The sequence below is a fragment of the Scophthalmus maximus genome, chromosome 16 (assembly GCF_022379125.1).
Source record: "Scophthalmus maximus strain ysfricsl-2021 chromosome 16, ASM2237912v1, whole genome shotgun sequence".
Classification (NCBI taxonomy): Eukaryota; Metazoa; Chordata; class Actinopteri; order Pleuronectiformes; family Scophthalmidae; genus Scophthalmus; species Scophthalmus maximus.
In genome coordinates, this window is record NC_061530.1 from 4,206,417 (window position 1) to 4,220,947 (window position 14,531).

General features: G+C 44.2%; 1 protein-coding gene across 1 annotated transcript; it reads right to left on the reverse strand.

Annotated features, from left to right (window-relative positions):
* Positions 1 to 3,892: 3,892 nt before the first annotated feature.
* On the reverse strand, positions 3,893 to 7,835 carry LOC118288058 (cytochrome P450 26A1). The gene is made up of 7 exons (XM_035613831.2): positions 7,515 to 7,835; positions 6,868 to 7,092; positions 6,246 to 6,527; positions 5,666 to 5,815; positions 5,425 to 5,559; positions 4,831 to 4,977; positions 3,893 to 4,682 (listed from the first exon to the last, which is right to left on the reverse strand). The coding sequence occupies exons 1-7, from the start codon at positions 7,701 to 7,703 to the stop codon at positions 4,344 to 4,346; spliced, it is 1,467 nt and encodes a 488-aa protein (XP_035469724.2). The 5' UTR covers positions 7,704 to 7,835; the 3' UTR covers positions 3,893 to 4,343.
* Between the last annotated feature and the right edge of the window lie 6,696 nt (positions 7,836 to 14,531).

The following is a 14,531-nucleotide window of genomic DNA, read 5'->3' on the forward strand; positions in this document are numbered from 1 at the left end:
AAGTTCATTCACATCGTTCGAGGGCTGGACCAGCGGGGATAGGATGGCTGGACATAAAGGTGTCAGCTACAATTTAGTATTACAATCTGGCCATTAAACCGAAACTCTTAGCCACTGTGACTAACAATAAGTACAACAGTTCAGCATTTGTGGATCCAATAATTGCAAGAAGCAGAGTAATAAACAATGGCCAGGACAACAGTACAATGCTAAGAAGTCTGTGTGGAGTGGAAGGATGCTTGGTGTAAATCAGAACGGCACCACAGAGAGAAACAACTTGCAAAAGAGGCCAAGGCACATCTGCAACGAATCCTTCCTTCAGTCTGGGGAAACATTCAGGCTTTTATTTTGCCACCTAAGGTGGGGACAAAAGTATTACAAATTCAAGCAGTCAAATGAGACTGACAACACTTTAGAACACTGTCAGTGTTCTTTGATCAACTGTTCCTATTGACAGGGAATCGACAGCATAGTTAATGTAAGGGAAATGGGGTGTTTACAGTTTTACATGCAAAAAGTCAGCTCTCACCTCTTAAATGAGAGGGGTTATTATCTTTTTTTTAAACCTTTATTTGACAAGGTGAGTCCCATTAAGATTACAAGATCTATTTGTCAAGGGAGCCCTGGCCAAGAAGGCAGTCCCAGTTTCAGACATACCGACAAAATTAGCACATGATGAAGAAGCAACTGTTTAAAAGCCCTTAGTGACGTCAGCACTTGGAGCGACTTTGTCCACTTTGCAGATGATTCCAGCCAGCAGAAAGATCGCTTTCTAAAATAAAAACCCACCTTGATTTTGAGTTTTTAAGTTTTCAATGTAAAAGATAAATGTTTCTCAATTAAAATACTTATATTGTGACACTTTTTCAATAGTATTTTCTTATAGAGTTTTGATTTCAGGAAGAATACCTGAAGCGTTCTTGGTGTTAGAAAATACTGTCCACTTGGTTTTAGCAGCATTTAGCACAAGCTAATCTGCATAGAAATGGAAATTTGCATTTGAAACATTTCATCTAGCACGTGGTTCGCCTTGCTAAGCATAAACCACTGACTGTGGTCAAAGTGTAAAAAGATACACCTTACAATCACCTCTGAAACCCACTGATTAACTCCACTTCATGTTTCTGTACATGTAGAATTTGTTATAGAAGTATATTCTGGTGAACAAGAGAAGGTGTAGTGACTGTGTCCAGTTTCCTGAAGTTTTCTCATCATAGTGAGGTTCCAAGTTCAGTTCCGCTGTGGCTGTATACAGACCAAAACCTGAGCTCACCAACTGTAGCCAAGAACCCTCACTACTACTCGAAACACTGCACAAAGGTGCTGGGCGGAAGAATACACTTGCATTGCAATGCATTTTTACATTTCATTTTAAAAGTGGAAGGGTGCTCAGAGAGTGCATACCTTCGCCAGAGCTAAGACCCCATCTAGCCATGTAAATGAAAGTGAAAAACAAATCCTGGACCTGCAGGTTTATCCAGATCCCATCCAAAATGTCATGGGTTCTTCCTTGCATCATGCACCACAAATCTATAAAGGGTTCCTAGAAATCGGTTGATGGAAGTCTCTCTGTCTCACTGTCAATTTAACCAAAAACAGCAGGAAGAAAGTGAGCATAGCAGCCACAGCTATGGGAGCCACCCTCAGTATTTTCTCATTTAGCCAGACCCAGCATGTACCTGTCGGTCATTTAACGTGAAAGGTGTGTTTGATTTGTGACACTGAGGGGTGGATCAAATCATCGCCTCTATTTCTGCTGCAAATGCTGATTGGGCTATTTTCATTTGTTGTGTTCTCACAAGGTCAATCATAACTTTATCATGCGACTTTTGTTTTTATTGTCAAAATGTTGTCTTTAAATGTAATAAAATGGTCGCAGCAAAGTACGTCAGCAGATTAGCAATTTACAAATAGATTTAGGCCCAGATGCTTTGCAGCTCTTTTCCAGAAGGTAAGGGGTTCATTAGAGGGGTTACCCTAATTGATTAAACATTTGTTTACCACAACCTGGCAACCCAAAAGTTATTTTAATGGCTACTTATCTATGCCTATGAACGCTTTATGAGTCGTGCCTTATCAGAAAGCGGTTCCAGGAAGTCTAATGGCTTCAGTTTTTTTTTGTTTTTTAAACAAAGCATTTTGTCAAATATTCAAATGATATCAGACAAACTCTTTCCCAAAGCTGAATGGTGGTTGAGGTGGGCCAGTGGTGTGAGGGTATGAAAAAAGTTGGGGTTTAAACATATGGTGGCCCTGAAGTACATATACCAACGGTAAATCAAAAACCACATCCGTATATCAAAAAACAACCGTAAATCAAAAAACACAAGGGCAAATAAGATATGAATCAACAAAAACAGTATTTACCATCGTGGTTTTTGTTTTCCCATCTGTCGTTCTGATTTGTACTTCAGGGCCACTGTATAAACTGTCTTAATGAGGACAGACTGTCTGAAACTGCCATTATCCCCATCTGAGAGACATAAAAGATGAGAGATCAAGCAGGCTCTTCATCCCATCTTCAGATGTTGTCATTCATAACAGCCATAACCATTTTCTCTGATGAAACTCAATTTGCTTCATGCATGCTGAAGCATTTTTTTACACCACCCAGATAATCTGATCATCAGCTGATGTCTCTACCAGCAACACCACCATTCACCTAACACCCAGATCCAAGCGTTCTATCTGTAGTAAATCACCTTGAACAACAAATCATTTCACTGTTTGTTATCCTAAATATGCAGAGAGAATCTCATCTCTGTCACTGCGGTAAATGCATCAATGCTACTGGCTTGCTCCCACTGTTTCACTGGAGGTCTATAAGGGTTCAGTGTCCTGAAACTGAACTGATCAGTATGAACTCCGTTTCACCCTCTCTGCTCATCTGCCAGGGTCATCAGTCCTCCCCTCCTTCTATGGGTTCCAGATTTGTCTCCTTTTTTCCTTTTCCTCTCACAACTTATTGATTGTGTAAGGATAATGGAATGTGTGTGTGTGTGTGTGTGTGTGTGTGTGTGTTTCAGAACCACCCAGTAAAATGCATTAACTATCATCAGCAATCGAGTTCTCAAATAAACAAGAGCTGCTATAAGTTCTTCCAAACCAAAATATTTTTGGTTTAGTATGAATCCGTGGCAGGTCAGAGCATGTTAGCTGAGAGGGTCGTCCCTCATTGTGGTCCTGGACACATTTCAGTTCACACTGCTGAACAAATGTGGCCACAAGTGTCCCGGACCAGCTCTGAATGTGGTTTGAGTGAACGGATCTCAGGCCCTGTTCACACCTCGACTTTACATCCATTCAGAGATCTGATCACAAGAGGCCAACTCTTGAGTTTCTCCATTCTGACCTGGCATTAGAAAATTTCTCCACATGCACCCCCCGAGGGACCGCTTGTTTTTTTCGGATCTCATCTGCTCTATATGCAAATAAACACGTATGTCCTGTGTTTGTGAAAACCAAATGATGTTGTTTTTAGCCAGTCTGACTATACACGTGTCTGTTGGCTTGAGAGAGAAAGTGTGGAGCCAGGAGGGGCTGAGCGAATCAAGATACTGTGCACAGTTCTACAATGATGAATGAAGACTTTATCAGTTTGGCTGGAAAAAAAGAAAATCAATATGTGATGGTCAGTTTTAAAATGAGAGACATGTTCTTCTTTGTGAGCAACTGGTTAAAGAAAAACGTATCTAAGGGGCCATGGCTGCTTCTTAAACACAATAATACAAAATGTACAATATTTATTTTCATAATTCCTCTTTCATTGAGTGGAAACAAAGGTAGGGGAGGATGTTGATGAGATAAGAACGGCTGCTGTGAGGAGGTGCACGCAAGTGGTTCACATTTAACTTTTACTTTATCTGTTTAAAAGAAATGACAAATATCAAGATTCATTGCAAAACAGTTTATTAAATAAAAAGCCAATAAAATGTAACATAAGTCACTTAAATAAGTTGGGATGAGATACAGAAGTTACATAAACAGACTCTACATTACATATGTACATAATCCTATAGATACACCTCTGAATTGATTAAGTGTTCCATGTCTGTGTATAGTGCCTTTTGTTTAGTTCTTTCATATCTTCAATAAAAATGAATATATACAAATCCAAAGTTAACACTATAATATAAAATATGAAATCATCTACAGTATGTACAGTTTATTCCCAAAGACCACATGGACACAAATCCAAAAGAACCCCCTCTTCTGTTCATGTCTACATGCAGCCTTTGTTTCCTAAGAACACCTGAGTTCTTCCAAAACCTGAGGATTTGGAAGTAAGACACGCGCATGAAATTTCACACTGCTTTTAGGAAACAACCCCTCAACATCCCAGTTTAATTTTGTACATAGCTGGTAAACTTGGTTGGCAGATTGTCCACAGGATAGACAGTAGGTCCTGTTTTCATGGTGGGCGGACCGTTTAAAAGAGTCCAGTGACACTTTGTGACCACCTCCACCAGGAAGATCTTCAACAGGACTTTGGCAAATTCCTTGCCCACGCACATTCTGGAGCCTCCTCCAAATGGGATGTACTGGAACCTGGAGGAGTCGGCTGAGGTTTTGGTCATGAAGCGCTCTGGCTGGAAGGCTTCTTTGTTGGGGAAGATGTCTGCCACATCATGGGTGTCACAGATGCTGTAGATGACGTTCCAGCCTTTGGGGATTTGATAGCCCTGAAGTGGTGAGGAGAAAAATTAATGAGCAGCTAGTTTGGACACATTCCTTTCCACTGCTTTTGGGAAACCATAGGTTTGCATGATCTCGGAACACTGGACATTAAGCTGTCAAATAAACAAACGTCAGAAATTGTTGTTGACTTACATTGAGTTCAAAGGTCTTGAGAGCCACCCTGAAGCCCCCAGGAACAGGAGGATTGATCCTCAGTGTCTCCTTAATGACACAGCTGGTGTATTTTAATTGCTCCAAGGACTCAATGTTCAGACTCTGGATGTCCATCCCCTGCTCCTCCTGAACAAGATGAGGAAAAAATATCACATTAACCCGAGCGTCATGATGATTGGTGAGGAATAGAATAGTGCCATTGGGTCATTTTAGAACTGCTATTTTATAGGACTAGAATAATCTCAAACGACAGCTGGCGTACTGTAGGCTAGCTAGTTGGCCCTGCTCGTCTGCCAAGTTCGGACAAGCCATGATATCCCGTAACTTAAATCACACACCAAAGCAAAAATCTGGAAAATCACAAGTTGGTCATTGATGTGAGCTGCTTTTAGATCCAGCCCCTGATCAGGGTTTGATGGGTCTCACACTAATATGTTTTACTGAGAAAGCTGGATGGATTACCATCTCCATGACAAGTATAGGGTATACTAACCCTAGTTAAACTACAGTTCAGCGGTCACTATCAAAGGTGGGACATCAATTTATGGCGCTTAAGTGATAAAGCGGGCTTACTTTGTCCATTAGTTCCTGCCTCAGTCTGTCCACAACTTCAGGGTTCAGGCCCAGAAACATGACCAGAGAGGTAGCTGTGCTGGCTGTGGTTTCATGTCCCCCAAACAACAGCTCTGTAGCAGATTCCTTAATGGCCTGGAAACGGAAAAGCAGACACAGGATTAGGATCCATAAGCAGCTGTAAAGCAATAACTTCATAGGCAGAACAGAAGTAAAGTGGCTGTGATCACGCAGTCTTTACCTGCATGCTAAAGGGCTCTCCATTCTTCTTGCTGCTATCGATGAGCTGCTGCAGAGCGTCTCTGTGATTTGACCCCCTGTCCGACTCCTGCACCTTCTTCTTGATGTTCTCCTCTATCTTGGAGTGGATGAAGTTCTTCGCCTTCAGACCCTGGATAACAGGAAGGACGGCAGGAGGAGCAAGGAAAATTGGAAAATGAATTAGAACGACACGAGCATTCATTAGGTTAAACACATGGATACTGCTCATACAGACACATGACTTCAACTATTTCCCTTCCCTGCTTGCCTCTTGTGGTGTGCTTGTTCTGAATTAAAAGGACAATTTTAAAGTTTGGGAATATTTTTTGTCCATTCCACTATCTCATTTTCCACAACAGCAGACATTGGCCTCTACTAATTTGATTCATGAATCTAATAATCTAATAATATAATGTGTTTGACTGCTGATGCTATCTCATTTCCTATGAGGCAACACGTACAATTACTTGTATGGTCCTTCATGTTTGGATCACTTTGCTACAGATTTCATGCTTGGAAATGTGACATGGCTACATGCCAATCATGCCTTTCTCTCTTACCCTGTACAGTCCACTGAAGGGCACGTCAATAGGCAGAGAAAAAAGGTTCTTGATCATTTCCTCGAAAGCTTCAACCAGCTGCTGCTCATCAGTCTTGATCTGTTCCGGCTCAAATCCCAGCAGGATCCTCATGGCTATGCGGAACATAAGCCGCTTCATTTCTGGGTAGACCAGCACACACGAGTCCCTTGCCAGCCACTCCTTCACAGACGCCCGCACCTCCTCCTGGATGACAGGGATGTAGAGCTCCAGAGCCTCGCTAGAGAATGCCCGCATGATTGCCTGGACAAGGGCGAAAAAACGAATCATTGGAAGTTAAGTACACGGATTTAAAAAAAACAACAAAAACAAACCACAATATATCGAGGTAATATTTGGCCAATGGCAGATATGAAGACCAAGTAGACACATTGTAAAAAGTGCAAAAATCGGATTTTGTCATTTGCGTCATTCAATGCTTGAAGTTCATTCTTCTTAGAGCAAGTTAAACAATCTTAGCAAATTAAGAACATCATTTAAATCCTTTTTTAAAGCGCCCCCCCCCCCCCCCCCCCCCCCCCCCCACAGGTTCAGATAACTGAATAGCAGTTTTTCCCCCCTGTCCTTTGTTTGCATGAATTACCTTTTTCTTGCTCCTGTGCAGGGATCCGTGCACATTGGACAGCGTGTCCGAGCCCAGGATGGCGCGCACGGACGCGGGCCACTGCGCGGACACGAGCCGGTGCTCCCCCAGCAGAATCTGCCTGACGTTGTCCGCCCCGCTGACGCGCACCGTGGGGTTGCCGAAGAGATGCGTGCGGTAGATGTAACCGTACTTCCGGCGCTTCATCCGCAGAAACTTTCTCCTCTGCGAACGTGGACACGAGCGAAGATCAGACAACGGGACAAAACGGAAAACACGCAGATGCACCATGCGATTGTAGGGCAGCTATAATAAAAATTTAAAAAAAGGCGCAGCAAATAAAGGAAATTAATTGAAAGTAAGTAAAAAGTAAAGTAAAAAAAAAGCATTTTCAGATGGAGTTACATTGGAATGGCACGTTCACTCACATGGACGGCTAGTGGAGGCGCACACACAGTATAAAGCTCTTATTTCTTTACTAAAGTGAAAATATGATAAATGCTAAGAGTTAATATATCTCATAGTGTTTGGAGCATCCTCAGCCGCCACCAAGCAACAGTCGCCCCGTGACGGTGAGAGAGAGAGAGAGAGAGAGAGAGAGAGCGAGCGAGAGCGCGCGCGCGCGCGCGGCCCTGTGGCGCAGTTACCTGGAGGATGAGTTGCAGCGTCTCCCCGATGAAGGGCAGCCCCATGGATCCGGGCGGCAGCGGGCTGGGGCAGCTCGGGTCCCTGCCCCGGACCATGTAAGCCTCCCACAGCTTCACCGCCACCAGGAAGAGCAGGGCGGGCAGCACGACGGTGCACAGTGAGGTGGCCAGCAGCGCACTCAGAGCCATGTCGGCGCGGCGTCGGGTCGCGGGCAGTGTCTCGGCGATCTCGGGGCGCGGGCGAGGCTCCGTCCGCTACTGACACCCCCGGCGGCTCGCGGGCGCTTTTATAGGCTCCCGGGGACGGCGGGCGGCCCGCCGCCTTCTCCTCCCGCAGATAAATTAGTTCACCCAAAGTTCATCTTTAATTGTGGGTGTCGCTCGGCCCCGCCTCCGGCCTGCGCCGGCCGACTTGGCGCGCCGTTTGTTCCACGGGGCCGCGTCCTTTAATCCCCACCTCCTGTTGCACGCAGACAATTCGCGGCGGATTCCACTGAGGGAAAGGTGACAATGGGGGCCACGTCCCAAGACGCCTTTGTTGGCAACGAGGCAGCTAGTTTACACACCCATTACCTCGGCTTAAGGCCGGCGCGCAGGATCAGCGGTCGTGCCCGCAGGGCGGCCTGCATTCAGGAGCCAAACGCTTTTCAAGCGGCACATTTCAGCTGCTCCACCAAATGGAAAAGAGGCTCCGGGCCGGAGAGGGTCTTAATCCCTCTCCCCGCGGCTCTCCCTGGTGGCATTCAAAGTTGTGCTTAATTTATTGTCGCGTTTTATTTGTCTGTATTTGTATTTATTTTTACAAGGCTAGAATGTGATGTGTGCGCATCTAGCATCCCTGATTTTTCTTGGCGTCCTGGTTTCTAAACATAACGATGACGGAGCATGTGTCTGATGAGAGATGGAATGAGGAATAACACCGGGCTGGAAGACACAGCCCTGTCCTCTGCTTGACTCAGCTTCTATCAGACCACATTCAGATCTGACCTCTTCCTAATCTGAAAGACTTTGACCTGTCCTCTCTCTCTCTCTCTGTGTGTGTGTGTGTGTGTGTGTGTGTGTGTGTGTGTGTGTTATAAAAATGATATCTCTCTCGGCGAGTTCAAACTTGGGTCAGTGGAGACGGGCGGAGGGACGAGGGCGCACGTGTAGGCAGGCGCGCGCGCGCGCGCGCGTCCCCGGCTCCGCGGCGCATGAAAAGTAAACACGGAGCAGGGATGGGGCTCGTCAGCCGTGCGCCACATCCTCGCCCCGTGTTTGGACTCTTGTATTTTTATGAGCTGCCATAACTTCGGGGCGTGCGCGACAGGGTCGGCTGCACAGAGGGAGGCGGCTCGGCTGTTGCTTTTACAGCGACACATCACATGGATGGACCTGCCTCTTCTGACTGACTGTGTGTGTGTGTGTGTGTGTGTGTGTGTGTGTGTGTGTGTGTGTGTTTTAAAGAGGGTGCCCCGAGGTTCACCCTGGTGGGACGGCACGCAACTATCACTATTACAGTCTCACAAAAAAGCCTGGACATATAATCTGATCTGCCATCATGGCTTGGATGTTACATTCCATGACTTTCCGTTGACTTACCGCAGTAACTTACACGGAGGACATGTCCTCCATCTGTTCAAAGGAGATCTTCTAGGTCTCAGGTTGAGTAGCATTCAGGGATTTTGCTTTCTACAACCAACTGGTTCTTTTTCACGATTGTTTTTTTTTTTTTTTTTTACAGAAAGCCAATTTTATATTCTAGCAGATCACTGATAGAGAAAAAAAACAAATAAACAATTCAGTTTTTCTCCCGTGCACTGTGCGGAGTCAGAAAAAGCATGGACATATTAAGCTGCTATGGGGCCCACAAGCAAAGACGAGCCACAAGGCCCCAACTGACCCCCACTTCAGTTGAAGAACTCCAGGGGCCCCAGCAGTAACATTCTTAGGAGTGACTCTTAGGAGTGACTCCTGGAAGTAACTGTGATTAGGTACTAATCGAAACAGAGTATGTTCTAATGCGGTAAGTGTAGGTACATTTAAAAGCTTTATTATAGGACATTTTAGTTTTCCTAAAAAAAAAAAACATTCCAGAAGAAAAAAAATCACATAGCTGAAAATATGAATAAACAAACAAATATGTAATATTTTAGAGTGTGGTGTAGGGAGTTTGCCTGCAGCACGTATCAAATCTATGGCTGTGTTTAAAAGTGTTATTCTTTTTAACTCTAACCTTTGGCTTCCATTCCAGTTGTTAATGTGATGACACAGTAAGTTTGAAAACTTGCGCTGCTTTATGACTCGAAATGATTCACTCTTGTATTCTCTGGCTTGATGTGAAAATGTGGCCGCAAAGAAGACAAGCAAAGAGTATTTCACACGAGACATTTCCGTGACATTGATTTAGCTACTCGCTTAACACTATGGAAACGTGAACCACGGAGCCACAATATTATTGGATACATCCTTGTTTACTGCCCAGACAGACAGGAGAGGGTGATGCATGTTCAGGGTGAATAGGTTTCCAGGTGGCCACGCCGTCGCTGGTGACTTTTTCTCATCCCAGTGTGAATGTGTGAAACAGGATTCTGCTGCTCAGGTGCGATAAGGCAGGGGGAAGGAGAAGGGGGCGGGTGAAGCGAAGTTCAAGTGTAGAGAATGGTTCCTGGTTGACTGTATGTCCGTACTCAGTCCCTGTAAACCTGCTGATTGGCTGCTGGAGACCCACTAACAGCAGAACAGCACATTTTTATTTACAGCCAAACGTTTTTATCCTGCTCCAAACGCTTCCAGGTCAGACTGGAAGTAACACAAAAGTAGGATGAACCTTTTCTCTCCATGAACTCTTGTCTAGCAGAACATAATATCAACTTTACTGTAAGCAACAGGGTTTGTGATCAGCTAACTGAACAAGTACGTGCTCCCCAGAGGATGAACCCTTTCGATTTGAATGACTCCAGGACATTTCCTCCAGCACCACCACCAGGATAAACTTTACAAATATAAAAATCAGCAGCTTGTTCATTCAGCCCTTTTGCTACGATCACACCTAGTGCCCACACTATACTGGCGTTTTTTTGATGCCCTAAAACCGAGGCTGTTTTCAGACACGAACTCCGAACGCGCCAGACGCGTTCTCAACGACAAAAATGATCTGGGACGTTCTGTGGCGTCTGGTCTACAGTCATCACCACGCCCACTCTCTTGCTGGGAATTTTCTGGAGATCAGGGGGAGATTCTGGAGGAAACGTTTACAGACAATGTCCAGACCAACATTTGCGGAAAATTTGTGTTCTCACACGCACGAGAAGTTCAGAAAAATGTTTGGACTTGAGTGAATGTCTGAGAGCAGCTTGTGACTTTTGGGAACATATACACTGTTAGCACAGTGTGACAGAATTTCTACATGTGGACTGTTGGGTATTAAAAGTAAATAAACAGAAATTGATGTCTGCATTGTACGTGTATAGAGCACTGAAACAACATGAAAGACAACATGAGGCTATAGGACAAATCAAGTGGAATATATTTATGAAAAATACTTTTACACTATGAATTAAATTAGGAACCTCTCTTTTAACTTTTAGGTGAATAGGAGAGCAAAATAACTCCTTTTCATATTTTATTCATCATTGACCTTCTGTCCATTTCCTCAACCAAACATTTATATCAACTCATTGGAGTTGACGAAAAGCATGCAATGTGATCCCTAGAAGGAAGTTGTCACAGCTGTAAGTTACAAAGTTCCTTCTGAAATGCAGAGGAGTAGGCTACAAGTAGCATATAAAGAAGTGACATACTCGCCTATCAGTCACTCAAAACAAACTGTACTTAACACACACACACACACACACAGCGCGCGTGAAATGTGCGCGCAGTCGGTACAAGCGACCAAAATGCATGGGTGCGCGTTTGTATTTATCTCCCTTTCCTCCCCCAGCTGGCGGGCAGGCCGACCTGCCTGTCACCCTGACATCCTGGTGAACTCTCGCACGCAACCAAGTTCACTGCCTGTCAAAGGTACAGAGAGATGGAGGTGTGTGTGTGTGTGTGTGTGTGTGAAACATAGTTTTGAACTGGTTGGTTGCTAATTTTTTAAATATTAAATCATTTGGACCCCTCCCCAGAACTATGTGGGTGTGGACAAATTGGGTTTGACTGAGGCACCACAATCCCCCGTGGGCCACACAACTGACACCCTAGCGGAATTAAGTTCTTACTTCAAAAAGCAGTCCCCTCGCTAATGGCTCGCCTGAGATGGATGTTAATACCAGGTCTTGATCGGGCCCTTTATTTACTCGTGCAGCACCTCTGGCTGGCTACATTAGGGCTTCTGAAACACCAACACCTCATTCAGATACAGTGACACAGATCAGAGCCAGAGTCAGCAGTCTGTCTGAATGGATGCAGGTCGGACACTGCCCACTACCTCTGAACTGGTGTCGCCGGAAGGAATGGAAGTCGATTTAAAGCTGCACTAATATTCAACCAGACAGTCTTTAATTTGAATGTGTCCGCAGTGCAGTGCTTGACCTGCTCGGCAGCGGACACAGACACGCCCAGTCATCAATTATTTCATTTATTTGTGTTTATTCAATTTTTTTAATTTCTTTTAATATTCCTTTCCTGAGTTTCTTCGCCTTTTCATTCCCGTTGTCATATATGGTTGCATTCTGTACGGCACTTTGAAGTCCTTTTGGATGACATACTTTTTAAGAACTCTGACTTGACCTAGATAGACAAAAATGACTGTGTGCTGGATCTTTGTACTTATAAGGAGACAATGCTGTAGTCAGCATAGTGTTTACAATGCAGCTTTGATAATACATTTGGACATTATAGCTCACTCACGGTATTCCTACAGTGAGTTATGGCCAAAAATGTAAAAAAAAAATGTTACAACTGCCCCTGGTCTCCCCTATTGTCAGTGTCATGACTCTTTGTGCTAAAGAATACTTCAACTAGGTGACCAGGACTACATTTATGCTGATTTACAACACATTTTATGGTAACCGGTCCGCCTGGCTCCTGGGTTGTGTAGTTTGAGGTGCAAATCGGAGGTGCATTCCCAGCGGGAGGAGGTCAGAGGGAGTGTCAGGCTCCTGGTTCAGCAACAGGTCACTCGCTGTTTTTCTCCTGATGTCACCGTCTCTCTGTGTCTCTGTCTCTCACTTTAGGAGCTCTTCAGGTTTCAACAGGACAAGTGAAAAAAGTCCGTAGCTGCCGAACAATAGCAGTCAAACCAACCATCCACAATTTTCAGCTGAGTTAATGAGATTCCTATGTACGCCACCATGTTTTTCAAAATAAAATATTTCAATATTAAGTATTCAGCGGCTGTTAAATTTCAAAGACTTATGTCTCTTATTTGCTTCCAGACCCTTTACCTTATATACTTTGTGCCTTTCACTAGATCCTCTTTACCTCCAGGATGCCCCCCCCCCCCCCCCCCCCCCCCTTCTCAAACTCCTCACCTGTGCCTTGTACGTCTGTTTTTTAATCATTTTAAGAATGTGAAGTGTCAGCCCACGCCGAGCTCCCCCTGACGACATCCCCACTGGAGAGTTCTTTGACAGCCACTGAGGACACTTCAGATCCTCGATGGATAAAATGAAACAATCTAGAACTAAGAGAAGAAGAGAAAACGGGAACACCGAGACACACAAGAGCTCTCTACGACAAATTCCAATAAATTCAACTCTGTATTGAGCAGACGAAGAGGGTTCAATGGATTAGAGAAGTTCAAATGAGACTGAAAACGCCCTGTGAGACTGGTGACGTCAGTATGTGGGTCAGGCCATGTGAAGGAGGTGAGCAGAGGTGTAGAGGTATGCGTCTCCTCCTCTGTCTGTCTGTTGTATTGTTGAGGTGAATGTAAAAGCTGTTTACTGCCTCGTCAAAGTGTTTGATCCCCGCACTAAAATACTTGTCGCTGCAGTTGACACACAGGAAGGACCCCCACCCCCCTATTCTGGTGACTTACAAATGAGTCATAATAGGCTGTAAATAATCACCGGCAAACCCCGTGTTCCAAATCATTCATACATTGAACTTATATTAGTATACAGGAAGCAGTCGAAATAAATGAAAATACTCCCCCACAGTTCAAAATCAGAGTAAAATGACATGGGTATTATCAGTAAAATGAACTTTAAGTTTCAAAAGTAAAAAGTACTAAAATGACTGCCATATAATAATATATATAATTATTGCGAAGGCTTTAATGTGTAATTAGCTTTCAGTGTTGCAGTTGGTGGAGTTGGTGCTAAATACAATTTTTTTTATCCTGTCTTTACTTTGAATCTTGTTCCAGGAAACTATGGTGTTCATGTGATCCTTAGTTGGTCTGACAAGTATTTTATCGCCGACAGTTAGATAGCAATGGTACATTTGATCGTTAGCGGTGAAGGGATGACTCGGCAGTTTCAGCGAAGAGCCTGGGACTCTGCAGATCCTTCAGACGTGCACATGTACTCTGTTACTCAAAGATTCCGATTCCATGATTCGGTATCAAATTTCCTGTATGAACCTAGAAGTGACTGCTTGATAGCATCCGTCTGAAGAACTGAAGAAAGAAGGAAGTCCTCAACAATTTCTGTGTGTAAAACTTGAACGTATAAGGTAACCAGCAATGAATGTAGTAAAGTAAAACTTTAATACTTCTTTCTGAAATGTAGGATAAGTATGAAATAGCATCTAATGGTAATACTTAATGAAACGTAAACAAGGCGACACCTACAGTCTGACGGATCCTGAAGTGAACATCTGTCCCACCTCAGAATGTTTCAGCATGACCTCCACCGCCACGGCTGCACCTCTCCTGAATACTAGCAAAGAGAGGAGTCAATCATCCATGAGCGACTTCATCAATACCGGTCTTTAATGTTCATAGTCCTTCACTATGTAGATGTATGGAGATGGAGCACATGTATGTGGCAGAATGTTAAAGAAGAAGAGTGGCAGACAAGACAGTAGAGCTGTGAGGGCGCTCTGCACAGTAACCCCCTGAGGAAAAAAACATGCAGTTCTCTGTGT